General features: G+C 36.8%; 2 protein-coding genes across 2 annotated transcripts; one reads left to right on the plus strand and one right to left on the minus strand.

Annotated features, from left to right (window-relative positions):
- The first annotated feature begins 734 nt into the window (after nt 1-734).
- LOC147498418 (ABC transporter A family member 7-like) lies at nt 735-10,798 on the plus strand. Its single transcript, XM_086560398.1, has 18 exons — nt 735-938; nt 1,818-2,202; nt 2,290-2,369; nt 2,925-3,069; nt 3,769-3,891; nt 4,017-4,141; nt 5,387-5,545; nt 6,120-6,282; nt 6,367-6,492; nt 6,596-6,679; nt 7,134-7,504; nt 7,972-8,172; nt 8,390-8,499; nt 8,652-8,736; nt 9,410-9,538; nt 9,670-9,775; nt 9,960-10,048; nt 10,294-10,798. The coding sequence occupies exons 1-18, from the start codon at nt 861-863 to the stop codon at nt 10,591-10,593; spliced, it is 2,859 nt and encodes a 952-aa protein (XP_086416524.1). The 5' UTR covers nt 735-860; the 3' UTR covers nt 10,594-10,798.
- A 778-nt stretch (nt 10,799-11,576) lies between these two features.
- On the minus strand, nt 11,577-13,689 carry LOC147498419 (uncharacterized). Its single transcript, XM_086559049.1, has 5 exons — nt 13,377-13,689; nt 13,234-13,283; nt 12,784-12,907; nt 12,573-12,680; nt 11,577-12,345 (listed from the first exon to the last, which is right to left on the minus strand). Exons 1-5 carry the CDS (start codon nt 13,558-13,560, stop codon nt 11,729-11,731), a joined length of 1,083 nt encoding a protein of 360 aa, XP_086415175.1. The 5' UTR covers nt 13,561-13,689; the 3' UTR covers nt 11,577-11,728.
- Nucleotides 13,690-16,143: the final 2,454 nt, after the last annotated feature.

Consider the following 16,143-nt stretch of genomic DNA (forward strand, 5'->3'; position numbering starts at 1 on the left):
AAAAAACACTAGTGGGATGATTTGGGTATTGAAAGACGTATCATGCATGCTGCTGTACATACCCAGAGTCAAATTTGACTCCTTCCTGCATTTGACATTTCTCTTCTGATTATGTCCTAGTCTGACTAATTTTGTGATCGTTTGCTGTAGTACGTTATTAATCAAAAGTCACCAAAGATTCAGGAAGTTTACAACGGGTGGTCAAAACTCAAAAATATTGGAAAGTATGAGAAAATCACAAAACTTTTCTGATGAGAGAAACAAGCACAACCAAAGTATCAAGTTCAGTATCTTGCAACAACTCTCTCTTGTAAAGTTTGTGATGCGACTCATTCTGTATGGCAATGAATAATAATACATAAAAATAAAAATAGCTCAACCGCCATAAACTATATGTTTTTATTGTTTTGATAATTATTGTAATGTCCAAGGAAATTCTCATATAACTTCTTAGGCATCTGCTAAGGTCCATTTAAGTTCCTTGACTTTGGTGTTCTAATTTTCCCTTTCAAATATCTTTTGGCATTCACACTGTAGCGCATCCTTTGACCGTTAGACGGATTCACTTGCTTCACCATAAAGTAATTGAAAAGCTACCTCTCAGACCACAATACCCCTACCCCTTTCAACTTTTACTTTTTAACTATTACGTAAAATTCTGGTCAACGGAAAAATTAGTAGGGCAATTAGGTCCATTGAAAAATATATATAAGAACAAGTTACAAAAAAGTTGGCAAGTTATTAGTGTGTCCCTGCAAGCTCTGAGATAGAGGGAGAGCAAAAAGATAATATATAGTAACATATACAGGATAGAGCTAATTTTGAGATCTTGAGCTGTTGGGTAAGCCAGACAGCCAGTAATGGAAGGTTCTACTCATGGTCCTGCTAGTTTCATGACGCAGGCGAATGCTTTACTTCGAAAGAACATCACTTTCCAGGTCCACATTATATTTCTCTTAACTGAAACTTGAAACTATGTATGTTCTACTTTTTATCTGCTTCACTTTTAGTGTTTTTCTTCAATGGGGTGTAATGCTTTTCTGAATGGTTTTACTTCAGTTTCATATTTGAGTTTAAACTGTGGTTTTGAGCTTTGACTTATAGTTTCTTGGTGGGCAATGTTTAGTAGCATTTTTAGCTTGATTCAATAATTTTTTGACACTTTAATGAATTTCAGCTTATAATGTTTGGTTACAGAAAGTACTTTTCTGGAGAAGCAAGAAACATTCAAGAGTTTGGGAATTTGCTTACGTTTCATTTTTTTTGCTGCTGTTACTTTTGAAAATGATTGGCTGTTGACCTCTTGTTTTTTTTTTGGAAAATCTCCTATGGACTTATCTTTGTTTACAAATGGTTTGAATCATTCCTATCAAGCTAACTGGCCGTCGTAGGTAGTCAGAAACTGTTGTATAATTATTTGAGTTTTACTGCATTTTTTATGATAATTTCGAATTAATAATTATCTGGTCAATTAAAATACATGTTGAGAAAAAGCTGATGAAGTGTAGAGACAAGCATACTCAAACACTATAATTTGAAGTTCTTGTTGACACAGACGAAACTGAGACTTTTAGTTTCCTGAGCAGTAGTACTTTGTGTGCACGTGTGTTTGCATATGTGTGTGAAAATAAAAGCCTTAAGTTCTGTTTATGTGGAACAGATCATGTTACAGTGATGAACTACTTGTGCTGTTAAATTAAACCACCAATCTGACAAAGAAACAAACTCAGAAGATTTTATTTTCTACCTTTAGAATAGAAAGAAAGTGACTGAATTTTCTATCTATTGATAATGCCTTTTGCCCTTTATATCTCCAGAAGCGTAACTTAAAGACGAATCTTGGGCTCGTTGCATTTCCCTTTTTCCTCTGTTTGCTGATTTTTCTCATCCAAACTTTGATAAATAATGAATTGGACAAGGCCTCAAACAAGTGTGGTTGCGCCTGCGTTGACAGAAATGGAGACGGTACATGTGAAGAAGTTTGCGGCATTGAGTACTCCAGTTTGGATCAAGTGGGCACTTGTCCAATTCCTCATCCTCCCGAATGGCCAGCTCTGTTACAAGTACCGCGTCCTGAATATCGAGCTGTAAGAACTGACGACTCATTTGCTTCAGCAGACTTGCCCAACGAGTCATGTAGGCGAACAGGTTCTTGCCCAGCAACTATAATGTTTACTGGGGGAAATCAATCTCTTGGTGAAAGTAGGTTCCTTTCTCCTCCCTTTCTAATTCTGTTCATGTAATTTAAAATATTTGCCTATTGAGTCCTATTTTGTTGAATTCAAATAGGTTTGACAGCGAATTTCTTTTCGGGTGGTTTCTCTCCAAATACATCTGATGTTCTCAACGCCTTTGCCAATATTCCTTTGGTGAGTTTTTTTTATTAAATCCTAACTTCATTTAAGGAAAAATGATAGGCTTCTTGATCATATGTCGTTAAGACAATGTAGATGTGGATAAAGATTTCCAGGGTAAAGAGCAAGGGTGACAGAAAAGTAGCCTGAAGGAGAGAAGGCGAAATGCCAAGAAAAGGCAGAGACCAAAGAGGAAATTGTGCTTATCTCACCCACTATGTATGGTGATAAAGAGGCGGTTTGGAAGCAGCTGGCAAGTAGTTCCACACCAGCTCTTTATCTGTGTGGCGCTCAGCCCTTGCGGCACCTTATATGGCGACGCTCCCCAGTGCCACGTGTTTAGTGACAAGACATGTACTGCCATGCTGATGTAGGCATTGGGAGCAGAGTAATTTGGCATTCCGTGGCCCTCCAGGCCTTTATATCCTTGTTGACCACTTGACCTCATGTTATTTTACCTGGCTAAGGTGACAGCTAGGTGTCCATAGACGCCAAGCAGGATACTGTTTTTGTAGGTATGACAGATGTCTATAGGACGTGATTACTAATGTGGCTTTTGCAATGTTTCAGGGGTCAGACACATACACTGAATTAACCAATTTCATTGAACCAGCTTTGCTTTCAAGTCATCCAATGTATAACGTTCAACCGGAGTGCACACCAAATTCAACATTTTATGTCCCTATTACAATAGGTTCGACTACATTTCGGCAAGGTAGAAATCAATATCATCAGAGTGCATGCATCATCAACGATCACCTCTCCAATTTGTTGCACTCATTTCCTTATTTATTCCTATTAGAGTAGGATAAAAATCATCAGTTCCTCTCTGATAAGATTGACGTACCATAAGGTGCAAGATTCTGTAACAATCTAATAGTGGTATGAGTAGCCTAGTAGTAGTAGTGGATTGTGTCAGGTGTGTGGATTGAAGTAAGGATATATTTGTGGATCTCTGTCTCACTAGAACTCAGGGACAAAGACTCACTATTTGATACTCTGATTTTTAGGGCAAGGGTCATAATTCTACTAATATATTGTGGTGCCAGATTACATAGTACACCTTCCCCACCTGTTGCCACAATACAGTGCTAGTAGGGAATTATAGGGAAAAGTTCTCTCCTTGATGTCTCTCCACCTGTTTCCCCAACCAGATTTCTCTCCTTGATTGTACATTAGGTACTTCATACTCGTAATCTTCAATTCAACTGAAGTTTTTCCCCACAACATCTACTAGATGGATCATTGCAAGTACTGATCTCTTATATATTGTTTTAGATGTTTAAGAAAAAAATAATGAAAAGCAGTTGTTTAGGTGCTACACTGCTAACCTCCCCCCTGTCACTCTGACTTCTGTTGCTGTGCTGTTATGTGTGTGTAGCATTGACTGATACTCATTTGAATTTCTTATTAGAGGTGAGATGCGTGCAAGGTATAAATGTATGGCGCAGTAGCTCTTTAGTTTTGAATGAAGAACTGTATGATGGATACCGACAAGCAAACCCAGATACGAAGAAGATCAATGAATTCATTGCAGGCTGGTGCTCTTTCCCTTATATTCTGCTTCACTTGAATTGTCATTCACTTTTTACATGGTTGAGTTTCCATGTTTTCTCTATTGGTTTTTGTTAAACTAGTCAAGTTTTTCACATTTCCTTACAGCTTATGATTTCATAAACACAAATGAGAAAAATTTCAATGTGAGTATTTGGTACAACTCAACTTATCAGAATGCCACTGCAAACAGTGCTTTGGGATTACTGCGGGTTCCACGTTCTCTAAATATGGTATCCTTCTTATTGATCTTTTTGTTAATCACTTAATCATGATTCAATTAAATTTCATCAGCTTCTCTAAAAGTGTATGTTCAGAAATTTCAGTTTAGTTTGATATGGTTCCTACACTGTTATGATGTGCACTGGAATACTGGATGGCACTTATATTGAGAATGTCCAGGTGTCATGAAACTTCAGAAGATAATTGAAACAGGTCTCCTATAGTATTCTTCATTGCTTTGTAACAGTAAAAACTAACATAATTAGAAAGAATAGGTTTTTTAATACACTACGTCAGTGAGAATAAATCAAAGAGTAACATAAATGATTAAAATAAAATCCAATGAAAAAGTAGTGATCCTCCTCTTCTAGCTTGACTAGATTATTTTTGGGCACAGTCACGTACACATGAGCTCTGGCTGTTGTGAAACGTGTGGGATGTTGTAAGATACCCATCCAGGCTTATGTAGTTGTAACGGAGTGGTGATGTAGCTGCTTAGTTTGATCTTAGCTAAAGCAACTCTTCATTGAGCAACACGACTATGTGGAGGTGATGTGTATGCTTAGGCGGCAGCGACCCTAATGGTACAGCCTTCAGTCTAGGTTTTATTAGAGCCAATTGCGACTCTTGTTTGATTCCCTTCAAGCTGTTTTTTGTTAGCCTTCTGCCTAGTTGCAACATGAAATAAAAGAATAATAAAATAATCCGAAGTTTTGGATAGTCTTCGTACCCACTTTGCTTAGATGTTTTTTTTTGTTGTTTGGCAAGCTTGTTTAAAATGAGATTAGTAACTCTTTGATGCTGGCGGGGTTCGAGCCCCAGACCTCTGGTATCATCACCCAAAGGTTTTATCGACTTTGCTAGTCGGCACCTGCACTTTGCTCAGATGTTTGTTTGCCTAAACCCTAATAGTAAGGAATACCTTGGTTAGAAGCATTAGCAGTTCCAAGAAGAAGATCCTCAATTGGAGAATGTAAGATGGTCATCCCATTCTTCTGAAAGCCCTTATTCTGCTTCCAACTTCACACCATGGCTATGTTTGGTCTAATGAAGTATGAACATTCTTATGGTCATAAAACTGATATCTTCTTTTGCATGAATGTGTTGAAAGCACATTAGCACTTTTGCCTTTTTGGTAGTTAGACAATTTATACAGTTTTGATAAGAAGTCAGTCTCTATTACTGATTTTTTTACACATTTTTAATCTACTTGTTGAAGTTATTTGTGCTGACAAGTTGATAATTCCTTGATATAGCTCTCAAATGCATACCTTCAATTCTTTAGAGGATCCGCTGTAAAAGTTCTCTTAGAATTTGTCAAAGAAATGCCCAAACCTGGAACAAAAGTCACTCTGGATTTCTCTTCGATTCTTGGAGCTCTCTTCTTTACGTGGGTTGTTTTGCAGCTATTCCCTGTAAGTATGAACTCTTTTATTTATTTTTGAACGATCTGAACTCCTGTTTTCTCTCCCAACTAAAAACAGTAAGCCTTCTCTATGTTGATTTTATGGATAGTGTATATCTCAAACAAAAAGAATCTTCCTTTTCCACTATATTGAACACAAAAAACAAATTTCAAAAGAAAGCTGATAACTGGAATATTTTTTTATAGATAATGTTTAAGAATCACATAAGTATCTAGCCATGGGGGTGGCTAGGTTAATGAAGTTTCCATAGTTAAATTAGGAGTATGGAGTAGCTTCTTGGGAAATTAATAAATAGAAAAGGATTTTCCCGACAAACTCATGCTTTAATGGAAAATATCTCCGAGGAAATAAATCAACCAGGAGGATGTTATTTTTTACCTTTCTATATTATCCAGCAGACACACCATAAGTGAATTTTGTTTTTCAGATGGTAGCACAATATGACTACAGTTTCTGAACAGTAATTTGGACCCCCGCCATGCTACTTAATTTTGAACATTACCTCCCATTCCACCATCTTGTAATTTACTTCTTTTTTCTTTACCTTCTTTTTATAATGTAGGTTATATTGACGTCTCTGGTTTATGAGAAACAAAGAAATCTGAGGATCATGATGAAAATGCATGGTCTTGGGGATGGTCCGTATTGGATGATATCCTATGCTTATTTTCTTGTCCTTTCCCTAGTCTATATGACATGTTTTGTAGTGTTTGGTTCTCTCATAGGTAAGATACTATTAACTTAGTTGCTTTGCTTCAAATTATGTGGAAGTTGCATGGCGTTGATTAACCTATGTTACTTGGATTCAGGTCTTAAGTTCTTCACACTTAACAGCTACAGCATACAAATTGTGTTCTATTTCATCTATATAAACTTACAGATTGCGCTCGCCTTTCTATTGGCAACAATGTTCTCAAATGTCAAGACTGCTACAGGTTTCACGCTGCTGCAATGAACTTTTCAACATAAATGGGGGAAATCACCCTTTTTAGTAGCAATGTTATTTGAGATTCTGACACTAAGTTTTGATAATGACAGTTGTAGGTCAAATATGTGTCTTCAGTTCAGGGCTATTAGGAGCCTTTCTTTTGCAGCCTTTTGTCCAAGATACTTCTTTCCCAAGTGAGTGGATATATTTTCAAGGAATAACTTTTATACAAACTACAGGTTGCTGACAAGGTCATACAGAATTTCTAGCCATTCAGATTCAAGAAAAATCTAAAGTACCTGTTCAATTGAATATAATGCCTAGTGGCAGACAGGCATGTTTAAGCATATGGGAGACACTAAGTAATCTCAGTCAACTAGATAGAGCATTATTGTCACTTTGCCAGGAACTATTCAGTATATTCTCTGTGGCAATCCAAGAAATATGTCATACAGTGGGTTAGTTTTTGGTGTTGTGAATTCCTTCAAATTTATAAGTAGGGATGCCCTTCACTTGCACGAAGAGTGACATACGTTTTGTTTGGTTATACTAAAGATATCAGTAACTTATGTTTCTTGTAGTTCTATGCCTTCCTCATTTGGTTTAGTTCTTCCCAAACTTATATCATGACCCATAAACTTTTTGTAGGAGGCTGGACTGTAGTTATGGAGCTATTCCCAGGCTTTTCTCTGTATCGTGGTCTATATGAGTTCGCACAATATTCTCGTATAGGAAGCAGTATGGGGTATGATGGGATGAAGTGGAAAGATTTGAGTGACAAAACAAATGGGATGAGAGAAGTCCTAATTATCATGTTTGTAGAATGGTTGTTGGTGCTTCCTGTTGCGTATTACTTTGATCAAGTTGTGTCATCAGGAAGTGGTGTAAGAAAAAGCCCTCTATTTTTCTTGCAAAAGTTTCAGAAGAAGCATATGCAATCTTTTCAAAGGAGGCTAAGTTTTCAGAGACAAGGTTCTAAAGTTTTTGTTCAAATGGAGAAACCTGATGTTTCTCAAGAGGTAACTATTCCATCTCTTTTGCTGGTTTCCTTTTTCTTTAAACAACTTGAGCAAGTTCCAAAGCATTGAAATAAGGTAGTTGTTGTATATGTGGTTTACCTAAAAGTCTAAAAGCACATCCATCACTGAAGTACAACTTTTTAATTGAAGGCTATTCTTTTCTACCTCTGCCATATATTCTGGTTCCTCTAGAAGGATTTGGTCAATAAGATGGTTGCGAAAATCTCGGAGTTGTTTTATGGACTTGAGGAATATTCAAGAGATTGTTTCTTAGGCAATGGGTGTGATCTTTGGAAAGATACCGTGTAACAGCCATACCATATAAGCTGATTGGCAGCTTAGTTTGTCTCTTCATCAACTATTTCATAGCTCAGTATTTCTCTTTAAATCCTAAAAAATGATTCTCCAGAAATGCAAAATCTTCAGTTTCTCGTGCGTTTTAATTTCATATTTTTCTTTTATTACAGAGGGAAAAGGTAGAGCAGTTACTGCTAGAATCTAATACAAGTCATGCAGTTATCTGTGATAACCTTAAAAAGGTGTATCCGGGGAGAGATGGGAACCCCGAGAAACTTGCAGTTAGAGGTTTGTCTCTTGCTTTGCCTAGAGGGGAATGCTTTGGTATGCTTGGTCCTAATGGTGCTGGCAAAACCTCTTTTATCAGTATGGTAAGTGTGCTTAGTCGTTTTTTTTTTCAATTGCGGATAGTCCTATCTCAAGCATTATTCATATCGCACTTAATATAGTTGAAGATATATTACTATTTTAGTCTTTTTGGTTAAAATTCTTCCTCAAAAGGAGGTCAAAACCTTTTCTCTTATTAGTCTTCTTTTCGCAAAAGGCAGTAAACACCTAAGTAGTTTTTCTGTCTCGCTCTCATTACAGATGACTGGGCTCACCATGCCAACCTCCGGTACAGCGTATGTTCAAGGATTGGATATACGAACCAACATGGACAAAATATATACCAACATGGGTGTATGCCCACAACATGAGTAAGGAAACAGCATTCATTTTGCTATATGAGGCAACATAGTCCGCTCGTGTCAAGTCTTAATAATATTTGGAGTCATTCTTCCTCCTTTTTTTTTTTTTTGATTGGTATCTTCCTCCTATTTCTGAATGCTAATTTTAAAATTATCTACAGCCTTCTATGGGAAGTACTGACGGGTAGGGAGCACCTACTATTTTATGGAAGATTGAAGAACCTCAAAGGCGCTGCTTTAACCCAAGTAAGCAGACGGTGCTGTCCATTTATATATTTATATATTTTTATTTTTTATTTATTTATTTTTATTCTGTTCATTACCGTTTGAGGTTTAAACTTAGAACTGAAATTAATTTGTAGTGGAACTGTAAAAAAATTAAAATGAGGTGATGTTGACAAAACTGATATATGAGAAGGCAGATTTCTTAAAGAACTATAAGTCAAATGTTGCAATCTAAGTTACATTGACACAGATATGTATGTCCGTATCTGACACAGATGCGAAGTGTCTGACACAGACACGTGGATATGTATGCGACACGGATTATTTTCAAAATATGGTGTCCGTGAGGTTACCATCATTTCTCCAGCGATCCGCGTTTCTTTTTGTCTATGAAGTCATGGTAAGTGACCAATTCTGAGTTTGGATCACATGCGTCCTGTCCTGATATCCCTTTAGGATGGTGGCATATGTCATAATACTCAAACTAGACTTGGCGTGTATGGAAACTGACATACAAGTAAATTCTAATAATGTTTTAGCCTCTTCCCAATTGATAATAAGAAATAAAGCTAAATATTGAGCTAAATATAAGCTTCCACTTACGTCGGTGGCCAGGGGAAGGGGATTTTTACTAAAAGAATGTCATGGTTATTCTCATATTTCACTAGCAATTTCTTAGTCAAGGTTGTTGCAGGCAGTGAAAGATTCTCTGAAGAGTGTAAACCTATTTAATGGAGGTGTTGGTGATAAACAAGCTGGGAAATACAGTGGGGGTATGAAGAGGAGGCTAAGTGTTGCCATTTCACTGATTGGAGATCCAAAAGTATGTCACAGTCTTCTACCTAGTCATTATGTTTAAATATCTATATCTCCTGTTCCATCTTAACTTATCTGTTACGCAGACCTGAATGTATATCTGCCTTAATTTTTTTTATCTTTCTGAAATTCTTCAAGGTTGTCTACATGGATGAGCCTAGTACTGGGTTAGACCCAGCATCAAGAAACAATCTCTGGACTGTCCTGAAACGTGCAAAAAAAGGCCGGGCAATTATTCTCACCAGTAATAAATCACCATCCTTTTCTTCAATCATATTCCATAGTACACTTTAATCTTTGTATGGATATTCACCCCTCTCTTATTGAGGAACTCTAAACATGTCAATCTGCTATCAAAGTTTTATCATTATTGCAGGACAAGTCTTTCTAGGTCAATATCCTTACGTAAAGCATGTTTTTGTTTTCAGCTCATTCAATGGAAGAAGCTGAGTTTCTTTGTGATCGACTGGGGATTTTTGTAGATGGTGGGTTTCAGTGCATAGGAAATCCAAATGAGGTATATATTACTTGATGTAGACATTTCTGTCTGCACTTTGGTTCTCCTGAGTAAGAAGAGTTAACATTTTAGTTATATATAAAGTCAAATCTTCTAGTCTTGGGATCGGGGGCTGGTGAAATTTTGGTTTAAGTAATCAGTATTTTTATTGATGGAATCAGCATAGCATCCAAGCCATTGATATTATTGATGATTCATTAGAATGGAAATTATAGAGTAATTGTGCATGTTGTGGTGAATTACAGCTTAAGGGTCGATATGGAGGATCATATGTGTTTACAATGACAACAGACGCAAATCAAGAGGAGGAGGTGGGAAAGTTGGTACGCCGTTTCTCTCCAAATGCAAACAGAATCTACCACATATCGGGAACCCAGAAGTTTGAATTACCAAAGCAAGAGGTTAGAATTGCAGATGTTTTCCAAGCAGTTGAAAAGGCGAAGAGCATGTTAACGATTTATGCCTGGGGTCTGGCTGATACCACCTTGGAGGATGTCTTCATCAAGGTTGCTCGAACTGCCCAATCATTCAACACACTCTCTTAAATCTTAATCATCTCAGATGATACTTGTACTACTATAAGGTTGACACTCTCTTAGTCATTCAACACTCTTTTATTCACTTCGTTTGTAGCATGATTTTTTGTGCATATCATGTTGAATCATCTTAGCATCTGCCTCTTTTCTTGTAAATTGTAATACAAGACACAATTTTTTGACAGCAATTAATAGCATCATCCCTTTCCATTTGCATCTGTTTCTTCAATTGACCAATTAAGAGAGCATGAAGCAAGGGCCTATGGTCCTTAAAGTTCTTTCGTGACATCGAATGAACCCCAAGAATTCACTTAGAAACATGATCAGTAAGAATTTGTTCATGGGGATTATTCATAAGTTGGAACCATAATACTTATAAGAATGAATTTTGACATATTACTAGACCAGATTTTCATACACATTACATGTGTAATGTACTGATGTACAGAAGCAAGCAGATCATGCAAGACTCTAACTAGCACTTCTATACCAAGAGCACAATACACTAATAGAGTATAGTAATAGGAACTTACAATGGTGAAATTCTAATGCAGTGTTCCTCTAACTCAATTTGAGCCACACTAATGTTCTCTACATTATGAGCAATTGAATGCTTTTCAAAGCCTATTATCGATCCCAAGAGTGATAAATCGCATAATGAAATTTCATTAATGTATCACTGTATCAGTAAGCGTATACACAAAAAATGTATTGCTTCTTATTCCTCTAACTTTCTAAGTTTCAAATATACAAGACTGCATATAGATATGACTTGATTAACTTTATATATCAGTTATTATTATCTAAATATATGAGATAATAATTTTCGACTTTCAACCATTGCTCATAGCTATTGTTACGACTTCACACAGCTTTTTAAACAAAAAACAATTAAGCATGGATGCGTATCAGTTATTATTATCTAAATATATGAGATAATAATTTTCGACTTTCAACCATTGCTCATAGCTATTGTTACGACTTCACACAGCTTTTTAAACAAAAAACAATTAAGCATGGATGCGTTCACAACTTCATGCCAAATACTTGACTCCATTACATTAATTGATTAATTTATAGAGAGAGTAAAATCAAATGGAAAAGTTTTATACTCTACTAGTGACAATAAAAAAAATGAACAAAATCATTTAGTAGTGAACCTATAAAGCATAAAATGCTCATAAGGTTTTTCAGGAGTAACAATCTGTGAAGGAAAATTAGGATGATTAACTGAGTCAGGAAAACCTTGAGTCTCCAAACAAAGTCCTGTGTGTGGTCCATACACAGCTCCACCTTTTCCTTTCTGGCCTTTCAACATATTGCCACTATAGAACTGCAACCCAGGCTTATCTGACCATAACTCCAACATTCTACCTGACTTAGTATCATGCACAACAGCAACCTTTTTGATGCCACCCAGTGGTCCATCCACAACATAATTAATATCATATCCAGATTTCAGTTCATTGATTCGGCTTCCAACTGTATGGGGTTCAAGAAAATCGTAGGCTGTGTCTTTAACTGCGGCGATTTCACCAGTAGGAATTAGATTAGAATCGACTGGTGTAATGTTGGAGGCAAAAAGTTGGACTGTGTTGGATAGAATGACTCCACTGTCGTGTCCACCCAAGTTCCAATATGTGTGTTGAGCTAAGTTGACTGGTGTAGGCTTTCTTGGAGCTTCGGCTTTCATAACTACACTCAATTTGTTGCTACCAACCAAGGTGTAGGTTACGGATACATTGAGCTCACCTGGAAATCCTGTATGACATTGTAAGAAATGAGTAGCATTAGAAATGTACAAGGTCAAGTGAGATCTGTTGGATGATCATGAGTTCATAACCATAGAATCCAAGTTATAATAATGCGTAATCTTTGCACATATGCTGATACGCATACTCATCTTAAAGAAGTCTAACAGTCTATGGATCATCTGAAGTTGCATAATTTGCATTATCTGCAGTAAAGATATGCATAATGAAAATCACCTTGTTCTCCATCAAAGCTATTATAGGTTAATACGATTTTGGGAGATGGACCATCTTTTGCATAGTCACTGACAGTCCAGATTACATCGCTAAAGCCCCGATGCCCACCTACAGAAAAGAAAAGAAAAACTCCATTAACAATTTAACACTGAAAATATATTAGGTGTTTTGAAAAAATAAGAACTAACATTTCTTTGGTTGAAAAATATACCATGAAGTGTATTATGGCCATCATTAGGAAATAATTTGTAAGTTTTTCCATCCAAATGAAATTCTGCCCCTCCAATCCTGTTAGCAACTCGGCCAGCAATGGCTCCAAAGTACACATCATCAGACTGCAGCAATTATAGAAAATAAAAATCAAAACAATACAGGAGGCAACAAAATGCTCACTACCCACTAGCCAATTCTGGTTAAGAACGTATTAGTGGTTGTACACTGATTGATTGTGAAATGAAAAATGAAAAATGAAGTCGATATGCATTAGGATATGTTATATGTATAGGAGTTTATGACAATGCCGGTAGAATTTTGAACTCTATAACTTGCAAACAGAAATCTTTGTCGCGAAACAATGTTGCAAATGCTGCATCAGTGCATTGCAATGTACTTAAATGTATACACAGTTACACACCAGTCAGTAATAGAAAGAGTATCTTACTAAGTAGTCTGCGAAGTTCTCGAAACCAAGAACAACATCAGCCAATTTCCCTGCATATATATATGGTATAAATAATATCAGTTGGGCCAAATTTAATAATTCAAAGACTACGTAATACATTTCACGCGAAAATAAAATAAAACCTTGGTTATCAGGGAGAACAAATGATAGTATGGTTGCACCATAGTTGGTGACGTTGATAGAGATATCACCCTTCTTTAGCTCATAAATTCCAACTTTTTTCTTTGCCTCGGTAAGATTAGAAAATGTGAAAGTAATGAGAATAAACAAGATGAGTGAAGAGAGGTTAGAGAGCTTACCCATCATTCTTTTTAGATATTTGGAAAGCCGGTTCAAGAGATATATATATAGGTGAAGAGAGAGGTAGACAGATTTGGATATGGATCAAGGATAATGTTCCAAGATCTTGATAATGTTCCAAGATTTGCTGGTATCAGTTAAATATCTTTTTTGCAAACTCCCCTATCACTTTGCATGGAGTCCGAATTTGTCCAATCTACCAGCCTCCTAGTCTCCACGTGTCAGCAAACACTTACTAATAAAACTTTTTATTTTTTATTTTATTTTTCTAAACTATATATATAAAAATAATTAAAATAAAAATGTGCCAATATTTTTGCCCAGAAAAAATTACTATTAATCTATTTTTTTTATTGGGATTACTATTAATCTTTAGGTAGTTAAGACATTGTCAAACACTATTTCTGGAGGCGGAAAATTCTTCCATTCAAGTACTACTTTTAATGGTGCTTAGGATTTTTATCATTCACTGTTTGACTTGCAGTAACATACTTTGGCTTTTAGGATAACTTTGGGATGAATTCTCGCTTGTATGTGCTTATTAGAAATTTCGAAATTGGAATAGACTTTCGTTTCCAAGCCATGTTTAACCTTCTACTTCAGCCATTAAGTCCTATATTTCTTCATTTTCTAAAGCATGACAGTGTATCGGTGCTGCATTAAATTTTTCCTGAGATTTTCATTAAATTTCTATAGACTTGGCCTTTTCTAAGGTGCATGCAACTAAGTATCAGAGTTTGATCGAGTAGTCGACAGAGTTTGAAACTAACTGTCCAAAAACATATTGGTAGTCCGCTTTATATTCTGGTTCAAAAGTTGAAGTTGCTGAAAAACAGATTGCGCAGATGGGCCAGAACACACATGTCGGACCTTCATCTTAAGACAGAGGCAGCAAGAGAAGAGTTGAAAAAGGTACAAAGAAATCTGCAACAGTTCCCTTAGGATGCTATTTTGATTGATCAGGAGAAAGATGCTAGAGATAGACTTGTTACCTTGATAGAGATGGAGTATATGGATTTAAAATCTAAGGCTGAAAATGATTGGCTCGACTATGGGGATAAAGGCAACAAATTCTTTCACCAGGCTATAAAGGAAAGGAAAAATAAAAATTTCATATGGGCAATGATTGATATGGAGGGAGTAAAACATGAAGGGGTCGATGTCTCAAAAGCTTTCATTCAATTCTATCAAGGTCTCTTGGGTATTCAATCCCAAGCTAGTTGCTATGAAACTTTGCTACAAGAGATTCCTGTTAGAAAAGTGGTGGATCAAGCGACGGCAGATATGCTATCGGAAGATATATCAGATGATGAGATCACGAAAGCTTTGTTCTCCATAGAAGATGCAAAAGCTCCAGGCCTGGTTGGTTATAATGTTTTCTTTTACAAGCAAACATGGGATATTGTGGGCGGTGATTTCCTTAGAGCTATCCACTCTATCTTCAGGAATAACAATATTCACAAAGGTACCAATGCTACTTTTCTGTGTCTAATTCCAAAGAAAGCTATTGTATATAAGGTTGATGAGTATAGACCGATTGCTTGCTGTAATGTTACTTACAAATGTGTTGCCAAGGTTCTAAGTAGCAGGATGAAACATCATCTGGAAGAGTTGATAGAGCTAAATTAGTCGGCATTTATCCCTGGAAGGTGTATTCAGGACAATCTGCTGCTAGCGCATGAGCTTCTCAGAGGATATACAAGGAAGCATGGTCCCCAGAGATGTACAATCAAAGTGGACATACAAAAAGCCTATGACACGGCCAGCTGGGAAACTTTGACACTAGTCCTTAAAAGATTTGAGTTTCCTGAACAGTTCATCAAATGGCTACTCATGTGCTTCACCTCTCCTTTTTATTCTATATTGGTGAATGGAAGCCCACAGGGGTTTTTCGAAGGCAAGAGAGGGCTCAGGCAAGGAGACCCATTATCTCCATATCTCTTTGTGTTGATCATGGAACTGCTTGGGGGGGGGGGGGGTCTCTTAAAGAAGGGGAATCACGAAGTATTATCCCACATTCAAAGTGTCGAAGACTTGCCATCTCTCATTTGAGCTTTGCAGATGATGTCCTTCTTTTCTGTAGAGGGGAAGCATAGTCTATAACTGCAGTAAAGGAGTACATTGATTGTTTCTCCAATCTTACAGGGCACAAGCTTAACTCCATGAAAACTTCTATGCTCACGGGTAGCATGACAGAGGACGATGGGCTGGCTCTTGCCAATTTGCTAGGGATTCAGAAGGTTACTCCCCCTGTAAAGTACCTTGGATTACCTCTTACCTCTACGAGACTAAGCTCCAAGGACTGCTTGCCTTTGATTGAAAGAATCTCGGTCAGAATTTCAAACTGGAAAAATAGAGCTTTATCTTATGCGAGAAGATTGCAGCTTATACAGTCCATTCTTTCTTCTTTCCACATCTATTGGGCTAAGACTTTTATCTTGCCTATGGGAGTTCTTGATAAGGTGGCCAAGTTGTGCAATCGGTTTCTTTGGGCTGGAGTGTCCATGCAAACTAAGATGCATAAAGCCAGTCATGCAAAACTGAGATTACACAAATCCGAAGGGGAGCATGATGGATCCGCGAGTGTGG

The sequence above is a fragment of the Coptis chinensis genome, chromosome 5 (genome assembly GCF_015680905.1).
Source record: "Coptis chinensis isolate HL-2020 chromosome 5, ASM1568090v1, whole genome shotgun sequence".
NCBI lineage: Eukaryota > Viridiplantae > Streptophyta > Magnoliopsida > Ranunculales > Ranunculaceae > Coptis > Coptis chinensis.

Coding starts and splice junctions, on each gene's coding strand:
- LOC147498418 (XM_086560398.1), top strand. CDS start 861: ATGGAAGGTTCTACTCATGGTCCTGCTAGTTTCATGACGCAGGCGAAT. Junction 4,142..5,386: donor TTCCACGTTCTCTAAATATG/GTATCCTTCTTA, acceptor TCCTTGATATAG/CTCTCAAATGCATACCTTCA. Junction 8,173..8,389: donor AAACCTCTTTTATCAGTATG/GTAAGTGTGCTT, acceptor CTCTCATTACAG/ATGACTGGGCTCACCATGCC.
- LOC147498419 (XM_086559049.1), bottom strand. CDS start 13,560: ATGATGGGTAAGCTCTCTAACCTCTCTTCACTCATCTTGTTTATTCTC. Junction 12,908..13,233: donor AGAACTTCGCAGACTACTTA/GTAAGATACTCT, acceptor TAATTGCTGCAG/TCTGATGATGTGTACTTTGG. Junction 12,681..12,783: donor TGGCCATAATACACTTCATG/GTATATTTTTCA, acceptor TCTTTTCTGTAG/GTGGGCATCGGGGCTTTAGC.